The 18,292-nt window shown below is 35.6% G+C and overlaps 1 protein-coding gene across 3 annotated transcripts in view; it reads right to left on the bottom strand.

Annotated features, from left to right (window-relative positions):
* Nucleotides 1-1,245: 1,245 nt before the first annotated feature.
* The window catches only part of LOC127880589 (uncharacterized), a 56,755-nt gene continuing 39,708 nt past the window's right edge, over nucleotides 1,246-18,292 (bottom strand). Inside the window, exons 1-3 of one of the 3 annotated variants that reach the window (XM_052427904.1) lie at nucleotides 4,834-5,411; nucleotides 2,534-3,552; nucleotides 1,246-1,844 (exon numbers count right to left, since the gene is read on the bottom strand). In XM_052427904.1, coding sequence (XP_052283864.1) covers nucleotides 1,486-1,844; nucleotides 2,534-3,552; nucleotides 4,834-5,213 — 1,758 coding nt within the window. In that variant the 5' untranslated portion in view covers nucleotides 5,214-5,411 and the 3' untranslated portion in view covers nucleotides 1,246-1,485. Of the gene's footprint in view, nucleotides 1,845-2,533; nucleotides 3,553-4,833; nucleotides 5,412-18,292 lie in introns of those variants that run through there. The other 2 variants (XM_052427905.1, XM_052427906.1) reach the window with 2 other exon arrangements.

The following is an 18,292-nucleotide window of genomic DNA, read 5'->3' as shown; positions in this document are numbered from 1 at the left end:
TACTATTTAAAACCGGAGAATGCATGGCAAAATACTAACTGTAATCAATTCAGGTTTACTGCATATCATTTGAACTGATTCTAATTATTGGTATTTCTAAAATGTTTTACAGCTACTTGTTTTCACTTGAATGCAAAAAAAACTAACTATAAAAGGAAGAACAAATTAAAACACTTACCAATTGCAATGTATGAACTCAAATAGTTGTACATTGTTTGTCTTAAAGGATTAAGTTACACTCAAATGTGTTTATATTGTTACGTCTGTAATGCCATATTTGTATATTTTTTTCGTAAGTTTTTATGAATAATAGGATGTATATCAAATAAATAAATGACAACAACAAATAAAATGTAATAATAAAAAGAAAAATGATACGACGATGTGTGTCCCCTAAGTTGTGAACCATCATCTCTTAGACCACACAAACCGTTTTTATCGTGTGATTTTAACAACAGAGCATGTCTAGAATTACGGGAGATGGAATGCATTGCATTTTCCGAGATGTCACGATTATACTGTTGGAATGCTGGTTTTAATCAAACTCATTACGTTTAGATGTTTGAAAGTCAATAAAAAAAATGAATTTGCATAAGTTCATGTATATCAGGGTAGGGAAGAGTGAAGAACTTTATGCTATAATTTATACAAGTGCACATAATGCAAAACATGCAATACCAATTGTTTAATATAAGAACACCATTTGCAAGACAAAACGCTTTGGCCGGGTTACTCAATGCACCGTTAAGATAACATTACCGTTTACCTCCGTTAAGTATGCAAACTCAGCGTAATTTCATCAGCCGTAAACTTCATGTTGCTTAAACAGTTAAAACGCTGATGTTAATTAAATATAAGGGAGCTTACACAAAATGTATTGATTTTAAAATCTTGGTCAAATAGCTTCGCACTGCAAACTCGGGTAAGCAATATTGCAAAATGCAATGCTGCATCGCTATAATTGTCATATATGCCGAAGCCGAATTAACATTTATTCATTTCAGTCAACTGGAAGAGAATATGAGAACATTTAATGGGTTATTAATTTTGATCAAAACCTGAGTTAAGGTCACTACAATTTATTAACAAAGGTGTTTTCAGTGCAGAAAAAACACTTTTCATCATACTTCAAAACCAAGGATCAAATAAATGTTAAAGCAATCTTCAATACATTTGAAATGTATGCAAAAGAAATGACAACCACTATACATACATCTAGTGTGATTTTAATGTCAGGTAAAAAAAACATAAATTATTCTCTGAACTAAAATCATTTAAACGTGTTAAGTGAAATAGAAATAATAAAGAATTGTCATAGATGTAACAAGTTCATACATTCATAGCACTTCTAATGTTCACATGAACTCTTTATTAATACTATCATTGTTATAGTATCATATCACAATGTTCTAATTGTACAACAATATATTCTCATGGCCATTTTAAATAATCTGAATAATAAAATAAGATGTATGCTAAAATACACTATTGTACTTTGAACACCAGGATACTGTTGTTTAATAAAAGTCCGACAACAAAGCAGGCGGTGTGTCTGTTGTAGCAGACTGACCATGGGCCATCCACTCCATCCTCCTCAGTAGCAAGAGTGGCCAGCTTCCTTCTCCCCTCACTGTCCACCTGTGTGATGTAGAAGTTGGGGCGTAGGCCTCCACATACCAGCACCTGGCCTGCAGGTGTCACGTGTACAGCATGTGGGGCGTTGAGTGCAGGGTCAGTGAAGGTGGCCAGGACTGACCCATCCCTGGCCAGGATGAGGAGCTTGTCATGGGATAGGTTAATGATGTACAACTTGTCCCCTGTGGGATGCACAGCACACCTCCATACTGAAATACAGAGTAACAACAAGATATTGAATAATCTGTATAGTAATTGATAACAGATCTTTTTGAAAATGTATTAATAATAGATTGTTAAATCAAATAAAGTATGCAGCAAATGATTAAGGTCTGCATTAAAATCTAATAAAAATCATTAATTAGTTTAGGCAGGAAGGTTTGTTTCAGCGTTTTGTTTTCTATCAATGTTTGGGATGTTTGTGTGACTTGCTGTCTACCACAACAACAAACACGGAGATACTAACACTGCAAAATGCACATGAATATATCAAGTGATGTCACTACATGCAGTAATAATATCCATACATATCCACATGATTACAATGTTAGTGATGCTTATATTGAGATATTTTACATTACAATCATCCACAACAGTAACTTTTAAGTATTTTAGTTCCTGAAATTGAAATATTATATATAGTTTCTTGATCAATTACAGAAGACAGCTGTTTTCTTTACATGTTACATGTTCATACTCAATTGTTGAACATCTCAAACACACCGAAAACAATTGACTAAAGGTAACAGTCTTTGAAAAAACAAATAATGTCTATTTATAGACATGTCAAACACTGAATGAAATGAACTTGACAGTATATTCTTTACTATGGCTGGAATAATACTTTATTTTTATTTTTATTCAACCTAACGATTTTAAGATTTTTTTTAATTCTGACCTGTTAATTTGCCTGATGTATCTTCATACATCTTGCTGACTTGTTCCCCACTGAGTGTGTACTTGTATAGTGCTGTGAGAGCAGTAATATACAAGTCTCCCTGGTGGAAGGCAATACCACTACATGTATGTTGTAACTGAAGCTTTCTTCCTATCACCAGCTGCCTGTTGTTGATTGTGATGAACTGGACCTCATCTGTGTTACTACAGATATTATTCAGAGTCACAGCCACCTCACTGGGTGTGATCTCACACATACCCGCTGGCGTGCCAGTAAAACTCCAGTGACTCACCACCTGGTACTGCTGGTCAAGAAGCTTGACATTCGCATTAGAGTTGTCTACAACCACAACCTGTCTGTCTGGGAGAACACAGATGGCTTGGATACTGCATTTATGTGAATCACTTGACATTTTCATATTGTGTACAGACTTCCCCTGCACAGTGAACACCTTGTTCGGATCTGATTGCCCCATCAATGTCTGGGTAATGTGTTCAATCTTGCCAAGACCTGACAGTTTAGACAAGTACTGTACAATTTCACGGTTAGGCAGAAATGTTATTGAAACTTTAGACTGAAGAGAATTTCCCTTCAGATATGTTTCAGACTGCTGTATTTTATCATTGCATTTCCTGATGGCTATAAAGGATAGTTCCAGTGTGCTTTTATCACTGATATCCTGTATGGCGTCACGAAGTTGTTTAAATTCATCCCTAAGCCTGATGCATTTGTCAACAGCAATTTTTGAAGAGGCGTGTAGTTTGGTCAGAGTATCTTTCATTTTCTTCAGTGTCTTTTGTTCGATTGTGTCTAAGGCTGAATTTATATTTTGGCGAGTTTTCTGTATCGTGTGTAACTGCTTATCATATGAACTTTGAACATATTGAATGCTAGCCTCTTGGTTGTCTTGAAGTTTTTTTATTTCTTCCAGAATAGTTTTGATAGAAACTGACAGTTTTTGAAGGTCTGTGGACTGACCTTTTACTTTGTCGGATATAAGAGTTACCTTTTGGCAGAGTCTGAAAAAAAAGAGAATTAAAAACACTGTAAACTATATACAATACTAAAATACTTTCTTTACAGCTTTGGCATGCGAATCTTTAAGTACTTTGGCAACATCAGAATGAGATTGATTATAAAGTCAAGCATTAAGAGTCCAGCATTATATTCACACATATGGCCAGTTACAGGGTCTCTGATTTAGAAATAGGTCATGGGATTGTATCTCCATACCCGTTTTATATCCGATATTAACACAAATTAAGATATATAAAGGTACCTTATATATTATTATATATAAATACCACATTTATTAAACGTCTTATACAAGAAAATGTATAGCAACATTAATTGCGAGGCATATTAAATTTCAATTTCAGACGTGATTGTGGTTTTCGATTTAAGACCTTAATAAGGCATTTAATTGAATTACCTCCCCTACACCTCCTCATAGTAATTGAAGGTGCCTTGAATGCGGGGTTGTATACTGACCCCGTTTTGATACTGACCTCGTAAGTATAGTTTGAAAACTACAGAGACCGCGTAACTGGCACTATGAAATAGTATATATATTATATATATATATATATATATACATTTATATATTGAAATCAAAAACCTAAGTATTTATTTCATCAGTTATATTACTGGAGGTATTCAAAGCCCCATTTAGTGATTTACTAAGATGGCTTTAAACTGCAGTCTTCTATTTATAATTACTGTACATGCAAAAATTAATAGTTTCTTGAAATAAATAAAAAATATTTCATTGATATTATAAACAAGAGCTGTCACCATAGGATGACAAATGCCCCCTATAAACGCTTTGATAGAAGTTATGCTTATTTTTCGAAACCTAAACGCAGATTTCGAAACCTAAACGCGGACCCTAAGCTCAAGGTCAAGGGGTAAAAATGTGAATGCATTTGGAAAGGCCTTGTCCATATACACATGCATATAAAATATGAAGGTTATATCTCAAGGGGCATAAAAGTTATGAGCAATTTTCGAAAACTAAACGCAGATTTCGAAACCTAAACATGGACACAAAGTTCAAGATAAATGTCACAGATGTAAATTTTTCACGCAGATTTCAAAACTTAAACCTGGACCAAAAGTTCAAGAACAAGGTCACAGGGGAAAACATTTTTGTGCGTATGGAGGGCCTTGTCCATATACACATGCACACCAATGATTTTGCTTTTAATGTTACCTTCTTGCAACAAAGATTAAAAACCCTGCATTTTTGTAATGGTAGTATTTTTCTATAATTAAAATGAAGAAACAATATATTAATATACCTGTGTTTAAGGAATGCACAATTTGTGCAGCACAGCTCACTGTGTTCATCACAATACATTTTCAGGCTTTCTTCTTTATGAATATCACATTTTAGAAGAAAATCTTCAACCTTCTTGGACACTGGCCATTTCTTCATATTTCCCCTTCCAAAGGGGGCATGTTTTGTAAACAACTTGTTGTGCATGTTAACACATTCTCCACAGTAAAACTTCACACAAGATTCACAGTAGAAATCAGCCATTTTATCCAGTTTTTTTTCTTCGCAGGTCGAGCACAAGAAGTCTTGGATCATGTCAGATCCCTTGTCAATAGTGGATTGTGAAAAGCTTTTTGTAATGTCAGATCCCTTGTCTATGGAGGATTGTGAAAAGGTTGCCATTTTACTAAATTAATTTTCACAAACACGGCAGCTAAGGATCCCTTTACCTTTGTTTCAACTTAAATATGTTAGTGCCTCTTAATGATTGTCAGCTAAATTAAACAGCTCAACAAATCTCGCCCATCCAATTGTCCAAAGCCCGTTAACAAGTTATGCATAACATAACCAGTATGAAACAAATATAAAACTCCTGTTTGTTTGAAGGTTTAAACTTAAGTAAACAAAGTAACTATGTAATCTGTGAATCGTATGGTATGATAAAACCACATGGTTAAACCTGAGTTTGCCATTGGTTTACTTGGGTATACAAAAGGAAAAATTTCAACTCGAGGTTGCATTAAATCAATAAAGCAAGAAGAAAAATTGCTTTAAGTAGCATCGATTATATGGGTAAAATATGAAGCATGTTAAACAGTATACCACTTGAAAGCCTATATAGGCCTTCAACCTAGCTGTAATTAATGTAATTTTCACAAATAAGCATTTCATTTAGGGACAATTTTATTAAGTAAATGATAAATTGAAAATCAATAAAACTGTCTTTGTCACGCCTGAAATATTCCACCTCATACCTATTTGTCTGAAAACATGGGTAGTTAGGTTTAATAGGACGAACTATATATAAAACAATAATTCCGCTCACCTGAGACACGCAGGTAAAAACTGTTATGTGCTGACTTTGTTGTTTTTTTACCAAGATTTTTACTCTGTGTGACACAGATTTCGTATGGTTTAAAACAATGTTTGAATCAATTAAAATATTTAGTACATTATAAGTTGTTTACTATATACGTCCATATAACACGTGTCCCCTCATGCCTAGTTAGTTTTGATCCCAGGGGCCTAATTTGAACATTTTAGTAAAAGAAACCCACACACACCATGTCTTGCAGTGTCAGAGATTTTTTAAAATTTTATTGTATACGTCTATATACATTTTGTTTGGAATACAGTAACTTTAGTGATTACAGCATTTTAAAAGATACTGCAGTGTTTTGCGTTTTCAGGCAGCCATGTGAAGATAACCCACCGTGAGGTTTGAGACTATCTGAGATAAACAGATATCTCAAAACTTGCCTGAAAATTCAATCAGAACAAAGATTCGTGTTTTGGATTGGACAAAGGACCTGGGTAACTATCCTGACCCCTATGGTGTCATTGTAGGGGCTGACATTGTTTACATTCAAGAAGTTTCTTAATATTTATTGAGAACTTTGTTTAAACTCAGTCACAAAGACAAGCTATTTCTTCTGTCCTGTAACATTTTAATGAACGAGACAATAATTTCTTAGACAGACTGCGTGAACATTATTCTTTGAATAAAATTTTGTATGATAAATTAAAGGATGTGATTTTATGTCTGGCTACAGTGTTACAGTGACATGCAGGTGAATAGATGCTGATTTAAAAAAGAATACTATTAAAAAACTATATGCAATATTAAAGCCCGGATTTTATTAACACTGTATACATATTCGATCTTTACTAAATATAATAGAAAATAATAAACAAGGCTCAAATTTTTTAACGATCGTTTATGTTTATCAATCTGGGGACAAAATAACATGAACATATAAAACTATTAAAAGAAAGACAAACGCAATTATACAATACATCCATACACATGAAACAATTATTAACAGTTTAAATTGAGGCAAGATAAAAAGTGTAGACAATAAACTTTTGGACCCATTTTTGGAAACACAATTTACTTAATGCATGTTTGTGAAGTTTCCCGGATTAGCATGTGGAGTGTGCACAGCCTTATCAGAGTCAACACTTTCGGTGTAAAGTAGATTAACCACTAGGAAGAGACTTCTGTTAAACACAAACTACCATAAAAGCGGAAAGTATTATCCCTGATTAGCCTGTGCGAACTGCACAGGTTAATCTGTGACAACACTTTAAGCATCAACCTTAACGCAACAATAATAAGTAGAGCTTTCCTCGGTTTGCAACAATGGCCGCCATTCCTCCAAAATGTTAGTATAAATACAATCAAAGAAGTACACACTTTTATACGTGTGTTTCACAGTTGATATGTGATAAGTTTCGCGTTTGAACATTGTTTTTAAAATCGTCACAATCAAGAACTGTGTTTAATCAAAATGCTTCATGGTCTTAAAAAATATGTTAAAGTGATAAACCCAGCTAACACTTTGGTTCGCGCAACCGCTTCATTGGTTAATAAAAAGACGAGATTGATTTAGTGCTCTAACTACCATTTTCATTCAGAAAAAAACGCATTTAAAGGTTTAACCTTTATTTTCTCAATTATTAAAATGTGGGAGATAGAGCAAAGTGGAATCGAAAAAGTTGTTCTGTGATGACTGAATATTGAATCCGATTATGTCATATTAAAGATATCGTTCTCACGAACACATCGATATAAAAAAATCATTTTTGAAAAATTGAGATAGAGCACTACTGTAGCAATAAAGCGACGATGTGTCTCTCTCAATTTCCTGGACAAGCTCACTGCCGTCCTGCAATAAGAAACATATATCATCTTTGCTATTGGAAAATGGTGTTAAATGCATTTGCGTAAAGTTTCATACAATTGTCGTCCCAGATTAGCTCGTGAAGTCCGCCCAGGCTTATCAGGAAGTTTCTAAATATTTGCTGAGAACTTTGTTTAAACTCAGTCACAAAGACAAGTTTTTATGGTATTTTTTTATTAGGAAGTCCCTCCTTACAAAAAGCATCCGATTAATGAGGAAAGTGTCTTCCCTGAATAGCTTATGCGGACTGCACAGGCTAATCTGTGACAACAATTTACACTCAAACATTAAGCCCCGTTTTCCTGGAACGAGGCTAAATGAAGTTTGGTAAAAACTAGATGTTGGAAGTTATCAGAGAATGGATACAAATGTGGTCATTAAAGAGACCAACATTACCAACCAATAAAAACTTCCATTATTGAAAATTTAATAAACAGTTAGTGAATAAGTGAATATATATTAAACCTTGTTTTTAGAAAACTTGGCTTGATGCATGGGTGTAAAGTGTTGTCCCAGATTAGCCTGTGCATTCCACACAAACTTATCATGGACGACAATTTCGACTTTAATGGAATTTTTCGTTTGAAAAAAGTCTCTTCTAAACGAAAATCCAGTGCAGGTGGAATGTGTCGTTACTAATTAGCCAGTGCGGACTGCGGACGACACTTCACGTACATGCATTAAGACCCATTTTCCCAAAGCAAGGATCATATGTTAAGTCTCCCGCATCGAAACGTTCTGTGATATCTGAAAGAATTTCTCTTGTGTGTTAAGAAGTACCTGAGTTGGTTTTGCGGAAAAAAATCCTTCGTGAAACTGTCAAAGTCATCACTTGAAGTGAAATTTTCAAAGTCATTACTTGAAGTGAAATTTTCAAAGACATGACTTGAAGTGACATTTAAAGTGATCACTTAAAGGGATATTTTTAAAAGCATCACTTAAAGTGAAATTTCAAAGTCATCACTTAAAGTGAAATGTTCAAAGTCATCACTTGAAGTGAAATTTCAAAGTAATCACTTGAAGTGAAATGTCAAAGTCATTATTTGAAGTGAACATTTTGAAGCCATAACTTGAAGTGAAATTTTCAAAGTCATCACTTGAAGTGAAATTTTCAAATTAATAACTTGAAGTGAAATTTTCAAAGTCATCACTTGAAGTGAAATTTCAAAGTCATCACTTACCGGTATCTGTAGCATTTTGTTCAATGTTCACATGATACTATAAAATCATTGTTATTCATTGGACGTAATTTTTTGTTGATCGCGTTGGTTGACTTATCCAAGAATTTTATACTAAGACATCGGAAAATGACCGAGGCAAATTCTCACTTTTTCTTAAAATCAGTAATCATCGAATGTTCGTGTCCACTGAAAAGTCGTTTAAACGATAACACAAAATTTCACACCGGCGACTATAAATAATGTTACAGAATACTTTGTGCCCACTGAAAATTACTTATACTGTTTATTTTGGCTCAATGAGTCATTGTCGACCTGAATTGCGCACAAGTCATCCGGGGATGACTAGAAGCCGATTCATGTCAACCTGGGGTGACTTCAAGAAGATTCTTGTCACCCGGGGATGACTAGAAGCAGATTCATGTCACCCTGGGGTGACTTCGAGCCGATTATTGTCATCTGCGGGTGATAGAAGCCGATTCATGTCACCTTAGAAGCCGATTTTTGTCACCCAGGGGTAATTAGAAGCCAATTCTAGTCAACCGGGGGTGACTAGAAGCCAAATTATGTCACCCTAGGGTGACATGAAGCCGATTCTAGTCAACCGGGGGTGACTAGCGTCGGCTTGAAGTCACCCCAGGGTGAAATGAATCAGCTTCTAGTCACCCTAGGGTGACTTCAAGCCGAATCAGATCGACAATGACCTAAGGAGCTTCATTTTGCAGTTAATATATGTACTGGGTTGTGATAAGGTTTGAAAAAACGGAAATCTTTGAACAGTTTTCTCAGGTCTAGTCAGTCTAACATTAACTTGGAAAGCGTTGTACCTGATTCGCCTGTGCGACCACAGAGGCTAACCTTGGATGACACTATGCACATGCATTAAGCCCAGTTTTCCCAGAATTAGGCTCAATTTTTTAAGAAACAGTCTATAATATCTACTAATTGATAAGAATAAAAACATAATTTTACTGAAAATAAAACATTCATGCAATGTTAGAAAAATTTCCGTAGAGTAAATGGAAGGTTTCAATTTTTTTTTTTAGATCTCAATATTGTGTTAATTTCCCATCCATATGAGTTCAACCTTAGTAAATAATTTACTGGACACAGTTGTATCCTCATTTTTGAAGCATTAAATAGCAAAACAACAACAACACTAATTTTTCCGAATTTACTCAAAACGTAGCGAAATGTTCCAATCCACAGGGACCCGGCCCTATTCCCAAAGCGTTGGAAAAAAACCACTGCCTATGGTGTTCATTGTTAAGCATTTCTAAATGTGACTAGAGATTTCAATAGCCGCAGATTATAGCATTTCGACGCAATTAAATTGAATTTTCTTTGTTTTTGACAGAAGGGATTTTTTTCTTGAACCAACTCATCAAAATTGTGACTAGTGATCATTCAACATCAATAATTCACATTATACGTGCCAGTGTAATGACCCAGCTATGTAACTAATTGACACCACCCCTGTGTATTGAAAACACCCTCTATGAATAAAAGTAACCCCATGGGACGTTACTTATCTCGATTCCATTCATGTCACTTAAATAAATTTGTATGTGGGAACAGAACAACATGAGCTGTTTTTATATTTTTCTCTTTAGTATGTGATTTGCAAAGCATTCGATCCTTTGAGTTGATTAAATTATTTAACAAGGTTGAGTGCAAATAAATAAAAATCCAATTATTCTATGGTCCAATTATATTTGAAATCTGTGAAAAAAACTTTCAATAGCTCAAAACTGAATTCATCCTCCCAAGTGAATATAGTTATGTTAAATGATGGTCTCATCAAAAAGCCACATGCTTCGTTATAATCACACAATATTGATTATTTACACTTAAGTTGTCAAAACTATCAATAGGATATTTCAGAATGGTTGAATACGGTTATATTCGTGCAAACTTAATGATCTGCGTTAAATATTTTCTAAATAACATCGTTGTATAACTCTTTGCGAAATTGTCATGTCAGGCAATTTCTTTTTAAACCCGTTGAATACTTTCATTACAAGTTTTACACTCATAACATCCATGAAAAATAGCCCCATATTTTGAATGGAATCAAATTACATGTACAGAAATCCTATTCAGTGAAAAAATTTTAAATGTACTTCTAATTAAAAAATCTTCAAATTGTTATCCATAATACTTATTTTTTAAATTTATTTCTGTTCTAGTAAATTTTGCCGATAACTGTTTCGACCCCTGAGAAATATTCAATGACTGTTCATGAACTATTCATTTACATAATAGTCTGTTCATGAACAAGTCATGAGCCTAACCTTTAGATGTCATGATCAAGATTCAACACAATCATAAACATTACGTAAATGACCTGTAAATAACTTAAACAATGCAAATTCACATCCATAAGATTTACATAAAATATGTTGACTTAAGCCATTAAACTGAGAGGATAACACATTCAATATGACTCTAAATTATAAGATGTTATTTATCATCATACTTAAGCTGTTTTTTTATTTAATAACAATTCAAAATATTGCGAATAGATATAAGTTATTGTTTATGATGAGACAATATTTTCTTTGGTCACATTGTTTAAAAAGGCAACACAAAATTGGACCCTACATGGTAAACCGTAAGAAGTTTGTTGTATTGAAAGTATTCAATGCCAAGTATTTGGCAAGATTTACAGAAAATTTCTAAAAATACCATGAACTGTACTTAATTAACTACAAAGTTCATTTACTGTGTATTTTATGACCAGTATCATTCATGAAATTATCCAAATGTTAATGAACATTTGGTTAATGAACTTTAAGTTTATAAGATTGTTTTGACTTTGTTAATAGCCATTTGTTATTTTTATTCGTTTTTTTCAGACGCAATTTTGCAAATCAGTATGGCTAAGCTACGGTAGCCCGTAACCCATGACTGCCTGTGTGGATAACTGCAGTAAAATTTAGCAGACGACACATGTTTAAAGCGTTTGCTCAAGCCACCTCATCTGCATATTTTCTTATTCTGAAGGTGGTCCAAGTCTGAAGGTCGTCTAACTGTGACGGTCGTCCAACTCTGAAGGTCGTCCAACTCTGAAGGTCGTCCAACTCTGAAGGTGGTCCAACTTTGAAAATGGTCCATCTCTGAAGGTCTTCCAACTCTGAAGGTCGTCCAACTCTGAAGGTGGTCTAACTTAGAAGGTCATCCGACTCTGAAGGTCTTCCAACTCTCAAGGTCGTCCAACTCTGAAGGTTGTCTAACTCTGAAGGTGGTTCTAACTCTGAAGGTCGTCCAAGTCTGAAGGTGGTCCAACTCTGAAGGTCGTCATTCAGGGATTTCATTAGACTTAAACAACCAGGAGCCATATGACCATTGGTAAGGACTTTTGACGAGTCAACCTTTATAGTACAGGAGATATAAGTAGCACAGCTAAAATTATATTTACGTTTACAGCAATTGCAACACACCATATAAAATCAAAGCGCTGTAGGCGCTGAAGGCCTGGAGCTATATTTAGTGTGACGTAAAATGCATTTAGAATGTTTTGTCCGAGTTTTTCCCTTTGTCGGATTGACCCTAGCTGTTGAGTGCAGCAGCTCAGAGACTGTAAGAAAAGACAATATTTGTGTATATACTACAGTGTACATAGACGGTGGAGGACAACACGATACTGGTTGTGGAAACGAACAGGAAAACACTCATAGTTCCTTTGCAATGTGAAAACAAAGAAAATCGACTTTAGCCCAAGTTTCACTTTGCTAACGCCGGTCGACCGGCGAAGACCGGGATGATTCGTTGATCCCGGTGAAGTCCCGATTGAGCCCCGGTGAAAGCCGGCAGCGTCCCGGCATAGCCCCGGTTGTCGACGGTAGTGACGGGGTTGAGCTCCGGTGAAAGCCGACAGCGTCCCTGCAGAGCCTCGTTATACCGTAACACCGCACTCACCGGGGTTATACCGGCATCAGACCCCGGCAGAGGTACGGCAACGCCCCGGTTTCACCCCGTCGTCGCCGGTAATGCCCCGGCGGAGCCCCTGTGTATGCCGGTGGAGTCCCGGCAGAGCGCCGGTTTACTTATGCAACGTAGCTATAGCGTTACTCTAACGGCATTCTCGGGGCTCCACCAAGGCGTTGACGTAGCTTTGCCGGGGTCTGTATGGGCCCCCGTGGAGCTACGGTGCCGTTCCGGTTGTTCCCGGTGCCGTCCCGGTTGTTCCCGGTGCCGCGCCGTCGTTGCCAGTCCTTTTCTGTGACTCCCGGTTCATCCCGCAGGTATTAAACGTTTTAATACTTTCCCAGTGGAGCTCCGGTTATCCCCCGGGTTATCCCGGTCGCCCCATGGAGCCCCGGTTCATCCCGGTAGAGCCCCGGTTCATCCCGGTAGATCCCGGATCACGCACCGGGGCTCCGCCGGCATCATAGTGAGACTGGGCCTTTACCCTGATAAAGAACGGTGTACAGATTGTGTACGTTGTGTCACGTATAACTTTTCGCGCTCGATTTGCGCGCTCGATCTGCGCAGTGAAATATCATATCCGGTAACTTCGTATATTTCCGAGAATGTTCATAATATTTGTTGGTGTTTTTTTCAGTTTCTTTTTTCTTAAATGTATCGTTAACGCAAAATAAAATAACAATATCTTAAAATATGTTTATAAATACCAAATATAATGTCTTCAAAAAATTATCAGAAACAAATTCTTCTTACTGTCTCTGTAGACACTCGTATCTTTTCGGCCTATACAGTCAAGTGAGGAACTTATTCTCGCATTAAAATGCACATATTAAAAACTTTCTCGTAGCCAATCTTAGTAATTTTGCTTCAATAATATTTTCCTACAACTTTTATGACACGGTCATGTTATGTAGTGATGTTCTGTATTTACAAGGCGGATTATTGAGATCTGCGAAGAACTTCTTTTCTTGCGCATGAATAACGGAGTAAATCGTAGTTTTGGGAATTTGGGTTTTGGCAGCCAGCCATTTCTGACTGTCTCAGAAATTTGTATCATTACTATGGCCTTGGGGCTAAGCCCCAGGCCAAAACTTGTATTGTATTGTTTAATTATACTGAAGTTTTCCGAGTATGGCGCTCAACGGTGCATAACGGGGAACGAATTTTATATTGCAACAAGAATATCAGTGAAACTAATGGATGCTCCCTGATGATGTGCTTTGTCAATGTATGTGTTAATAAACACCTTAAAAATCTATTATTAGCCTCGGTGACTTAAACCTTGACCCCAGTTACCTCAAACCTCATCAAAAGGTAGAGGTCCATGCACGGTACCTATATGCCAAATATGAAAGCGATTTGTAAAGTATTGAAGACTCTTTGAGAAACGGTAGCAAAAGTGTGACAGAAGGATGTCTATTATTAGCCTCGGTGACCTTGACCTTGACCCCACTGACCCCAAACTTCATCAAAAGGTAGAGGTCTATGAAAGGTACCTACATGCCAAATATGAAAGCGATTGGTAAAGTATTGAAGGCGCTATGAGAAACAGTAGCAAAAGTGTGACAGAAGGAAGGAAGTACGGAAATACAAACTGGCAACTATATGCTCCACCGAAAATATTTTCGGGGAGCATAAAAATGAAAAAAATAGTTCAAGATACAAATCTAGCAAATCAGACTGAAAACGGGTGCACATTTTTATTGCGCAATCAATTAATTCGTGTCATTGAAAGCGTTCTTTTCTATTGAAAGAAGGTAGTGTTTAAAGATAAGAAGTACCCGGTATGGGTTGCTTAGCGATATACGTTTGACAATTTCTATAGACTATCCCCTTGAGACTATGGAGGAACTGAATAGGTTGCAATTACATATTTTTAAGTTCTCAATATCTGTCTCCAATGTAAATATATACTTTAAATTAGTTTACCAAACATGGCTACAATTTATATTTATTTAACTGAGTTTTGTTGGAATGTGAAAGCTATGTTTGAAAGCTAAACAACATATTTCTCTTTAGAACACTAACAGCACAGACATTATATTGCTAAGTTGATCCTCTCAGTTGATAACACGTCTGAATAACTATAGTGGAAATTATGTACATCTAAATGTTCTGTGGTCCAATTATGACGGTTGAACTTTATTCAATTCTCAAACTGTTCAATAGCTCCACAAATGAAATTACCCTCCCCAGTGTTTCAAATGAGGTCATGTATCCTCATACATCTTGCTGACAAACGTTCCACTTAATGTGTACTTGTACAGTGCAGTCCTAGAAGTGATATAAAGGTCTCCCTGGTAAAAGACAATTCCGTCACATGTATGTCGTATCTTACGATTCTTTCCTTTCACAAGCTGCCTGTTGCTGACTGTGATAAAATGAACCCCATGTTTGCCAGTTTTTTCATCATTCAAGGTAACAGCCACCTCACTTGGTGAGATTTGACACATGCCCTGGGGAAAGGGGTCACACTACAGTGACTCACCACCTGGTACTGTTTGTCAAGCAGCTTGATAATTTTATTGTCAACGTCTGCAACCATGACCTGTCTGTCTGAGAAAACACAGATGGTAAAGATTGTGCATGGGAAAGAATCACTTAATATCTTATATGATATAAATTCGTCACATCCCGCACTCCAGTTTAAATATCTGAAATGTTTATGTATCAAACACTGGCCTGAAGTAAAATCTTTAAATCCACTTCTTTAAAGCTACAAAGACTAGAGCCTAGACTGTTGCCTAAAACACGATAATTATGACTCTGTGATTATTCAGTTACAAATCATATTTGACCGAACCATGATGAAAGATGAAATAGTCAAGCTAATGATTCAGACATGTGCAGGGAAGGTCTTGTTAAGATGTGCCAGTGATTATGAAAAAAAGAATTTATACATTTGAGCCTCGTTCTGGAAAAACTGCGCTTGATTAATGTGCGGAAAGTGTCATCCCATATTAGCCTGTATAGTCTGCATAGGCTACTCAGGGACGACAAGTTGAGCTCTTTGGGCATTTTTTTGTTTAAATGAAATATCTTCCAGTTTTTACTGAAAGTGTTGTCTCAAATTAGCCTATGTGGACTGTACAACTAAATATGGGAAAACAATTTATGAAGATGAATTAAGTCCAGTTTTCCCAGAACAAGGCTCACGTGATGTCTTAAAAAGCTGTGCCAGTGTTATTGAAAACATACTTTAATCATTTGATAAAACACACGTTATTCCGTAACTGCAGTCTCGGGTAAGTATTGTGACCTTTGAATAGGTTACATATTCCAGAATCATGGATATTCCTATCGAGTGTTGATACAGATATCTGAATACTTATTCACTTCGCTACATGTTTTATTAGTTCAAGTTAAATTTGAGTCAATTAAATTGAAAATAATCATTTTTTTTGTTGTTGTTGTATTGCCGTGTTAAAAACGGTGTCTATTTTGAGAACAGATGCCGCGTGTCTCGTCCAGGAAAATGGAGATATCTAGGAAAACGATGTATGCTGTGTATTTAGGTTTAAATCGAATAATCATTAAACTTGGTTATAATTTATGTGGGCAGAATATCTCTGCCAAGTTTGACAACCAGCCATATTGCATTTCCGTTGAATTGTAAACAGGGGGGCCAAAGACGCTATGTCGCTCAAATGAGATCCGAAGGAACCACACAATTTTGAGAACCTTAATGATGTTTGAACGCCTATATGAGGTCCACAATCATTCCAACCTCCCCGTCTTTGTTAAATCTCCATTATGAAATCGGCACAAGCAAATGAGGAAAGGAAGGTTGGACAACATCTCTCTCTCTCATATGAGCCTCGCTCTGGGAAAAAGGTGCTTAATGCATGTGCTCAAAGTGTTGTCGCAGATTAGCTTACCCGATAAATTCCTCCGCCTTGCCAGATAATCATTCTCCATCCACGTCAGCGACCTATTAATATATATATATATATATATTTGTTGTTGATGTTTTTTTAAAAATAATAATTACTGATTTTTTAACATTTGAATATTTTTTTTTCATTTCAAATCCTTGTGATTTCTTAACAACTCACTTCAAGGTACAAAACATACATGTGCTCATGTGAGTCTTGTAATAGAAAACAGGCTTAAGGCAGGAGCGTAATTGTTCATCCCAGATTAGCCTCTGCCATCTGCACAGGCTAATCAGTGACGTTACTTTCAGCATAGGATGGTTATCATTTAGAAGAGTCTTTATTTAAACGACAAATTCCGTGAAAAGGGTCTTCACTAATCTGAGATAGCACTTTACAATCGTGTAATAAGCCAAGTTTTCCCATTATGAGGTTTATATATGTATGTGGAGTAGTTTTAGCATGTGCGCCCACATTTTCTCCCATGTCTGCGATACAACAATGTGTCTTATACTGGACAGTTTTTTTAAAGAGATATATTTTATTCTGTGACAAAACTTGGATACATAGTACACATGATTATATACCAGGATATATACATAGATGATAATTTGTACACATACTGTGTAATCCGTATACCAACAGATGCCAACAATCAAGAAAGATATCACTTTCACAATTATCTGATAGAAAACGTACTTTGAATGATATTTATTATTTATTTGGGAGTAAATATAATCTAAACAACACCAATACGTGTCGCTATAGTCATAGAATGTTAACCTTTTCTAAAACAGGGTTTCTAAATATTTGAGAAACAGTTTAATTGTATTAATACTTAACACGAATAAAAAAATAATGGTACTAACAATTTAAACATTATTTATTTTAAGGAATTCAAATATAAATGTTTAAAAAACATTGAAGATGAAAAATGAAATCAATATATGTAAGCTAAAAATAGTCTTGCGTATTAACAGTATAAACATAGAATAAAGAAAATACACATACAATATGCAGGTATTTCCGGAGATTTTCTCTGGTCACAGTCTAACAGTAGAAAAAAAATATTGTGAAATTATGGCTTCAATTGGAAAACAAACAACAGATTGACAGTCAGATATGGGAAATGATATGAACAAACATTTTAGAATGCAAAAAAGAAGACGCTACAAAGGCTAGAGGCTAGATAAATTGAAACAAGATAATTATGACTTTGAATTATTATTCAATTACCAATCATATTTAAACAATGGCCAATATCCCTTGCAACTGACTGAATTCAAAGGGACCTTTGCACGTTTTGGTAAGTTGACAAAATAAAAAAAATGTTTCAGATTTGCTTATTTTGTAACATGCTCTCCAATATCAATGCGTCTTTTGACGATTACAAAACCTAAAAATTATAAAATGCTACAAATAAAAAAAAATATTATAACATTTTGCGATATTACGAGGATTGCTTATATATAGTATATACATTTCAGACTTTATCAGTACGGATGACCGAGTGGTTTAAGCGCTAGACATTTACTCCAAGGATAAGTGGTTTTAGTCCAGTTAACGATTACTGTTTTGCTTTCTTTAAATTTATT

The sequence above is a fragment of the Dreissena polymorpha genome, chromosome 5, assembly GCF_020536995.1.
Source record: "Dreissena polymorpha isolate Duluth1 chromosome 5, UMN_Dpol_1.0, whole genome shotgun sequence".
Classification (NCBI taxonomy): Eukaryota; Metazoa; Mollusca; class Bivalvia; order Myida; family Dreissenidae; genus Dreissena; species Dreissena polymorpha.
Note: the sequence above shows the minus strand (reverse complement) of the source record. Positions and strands in the feature narration are given on the sequence as shown.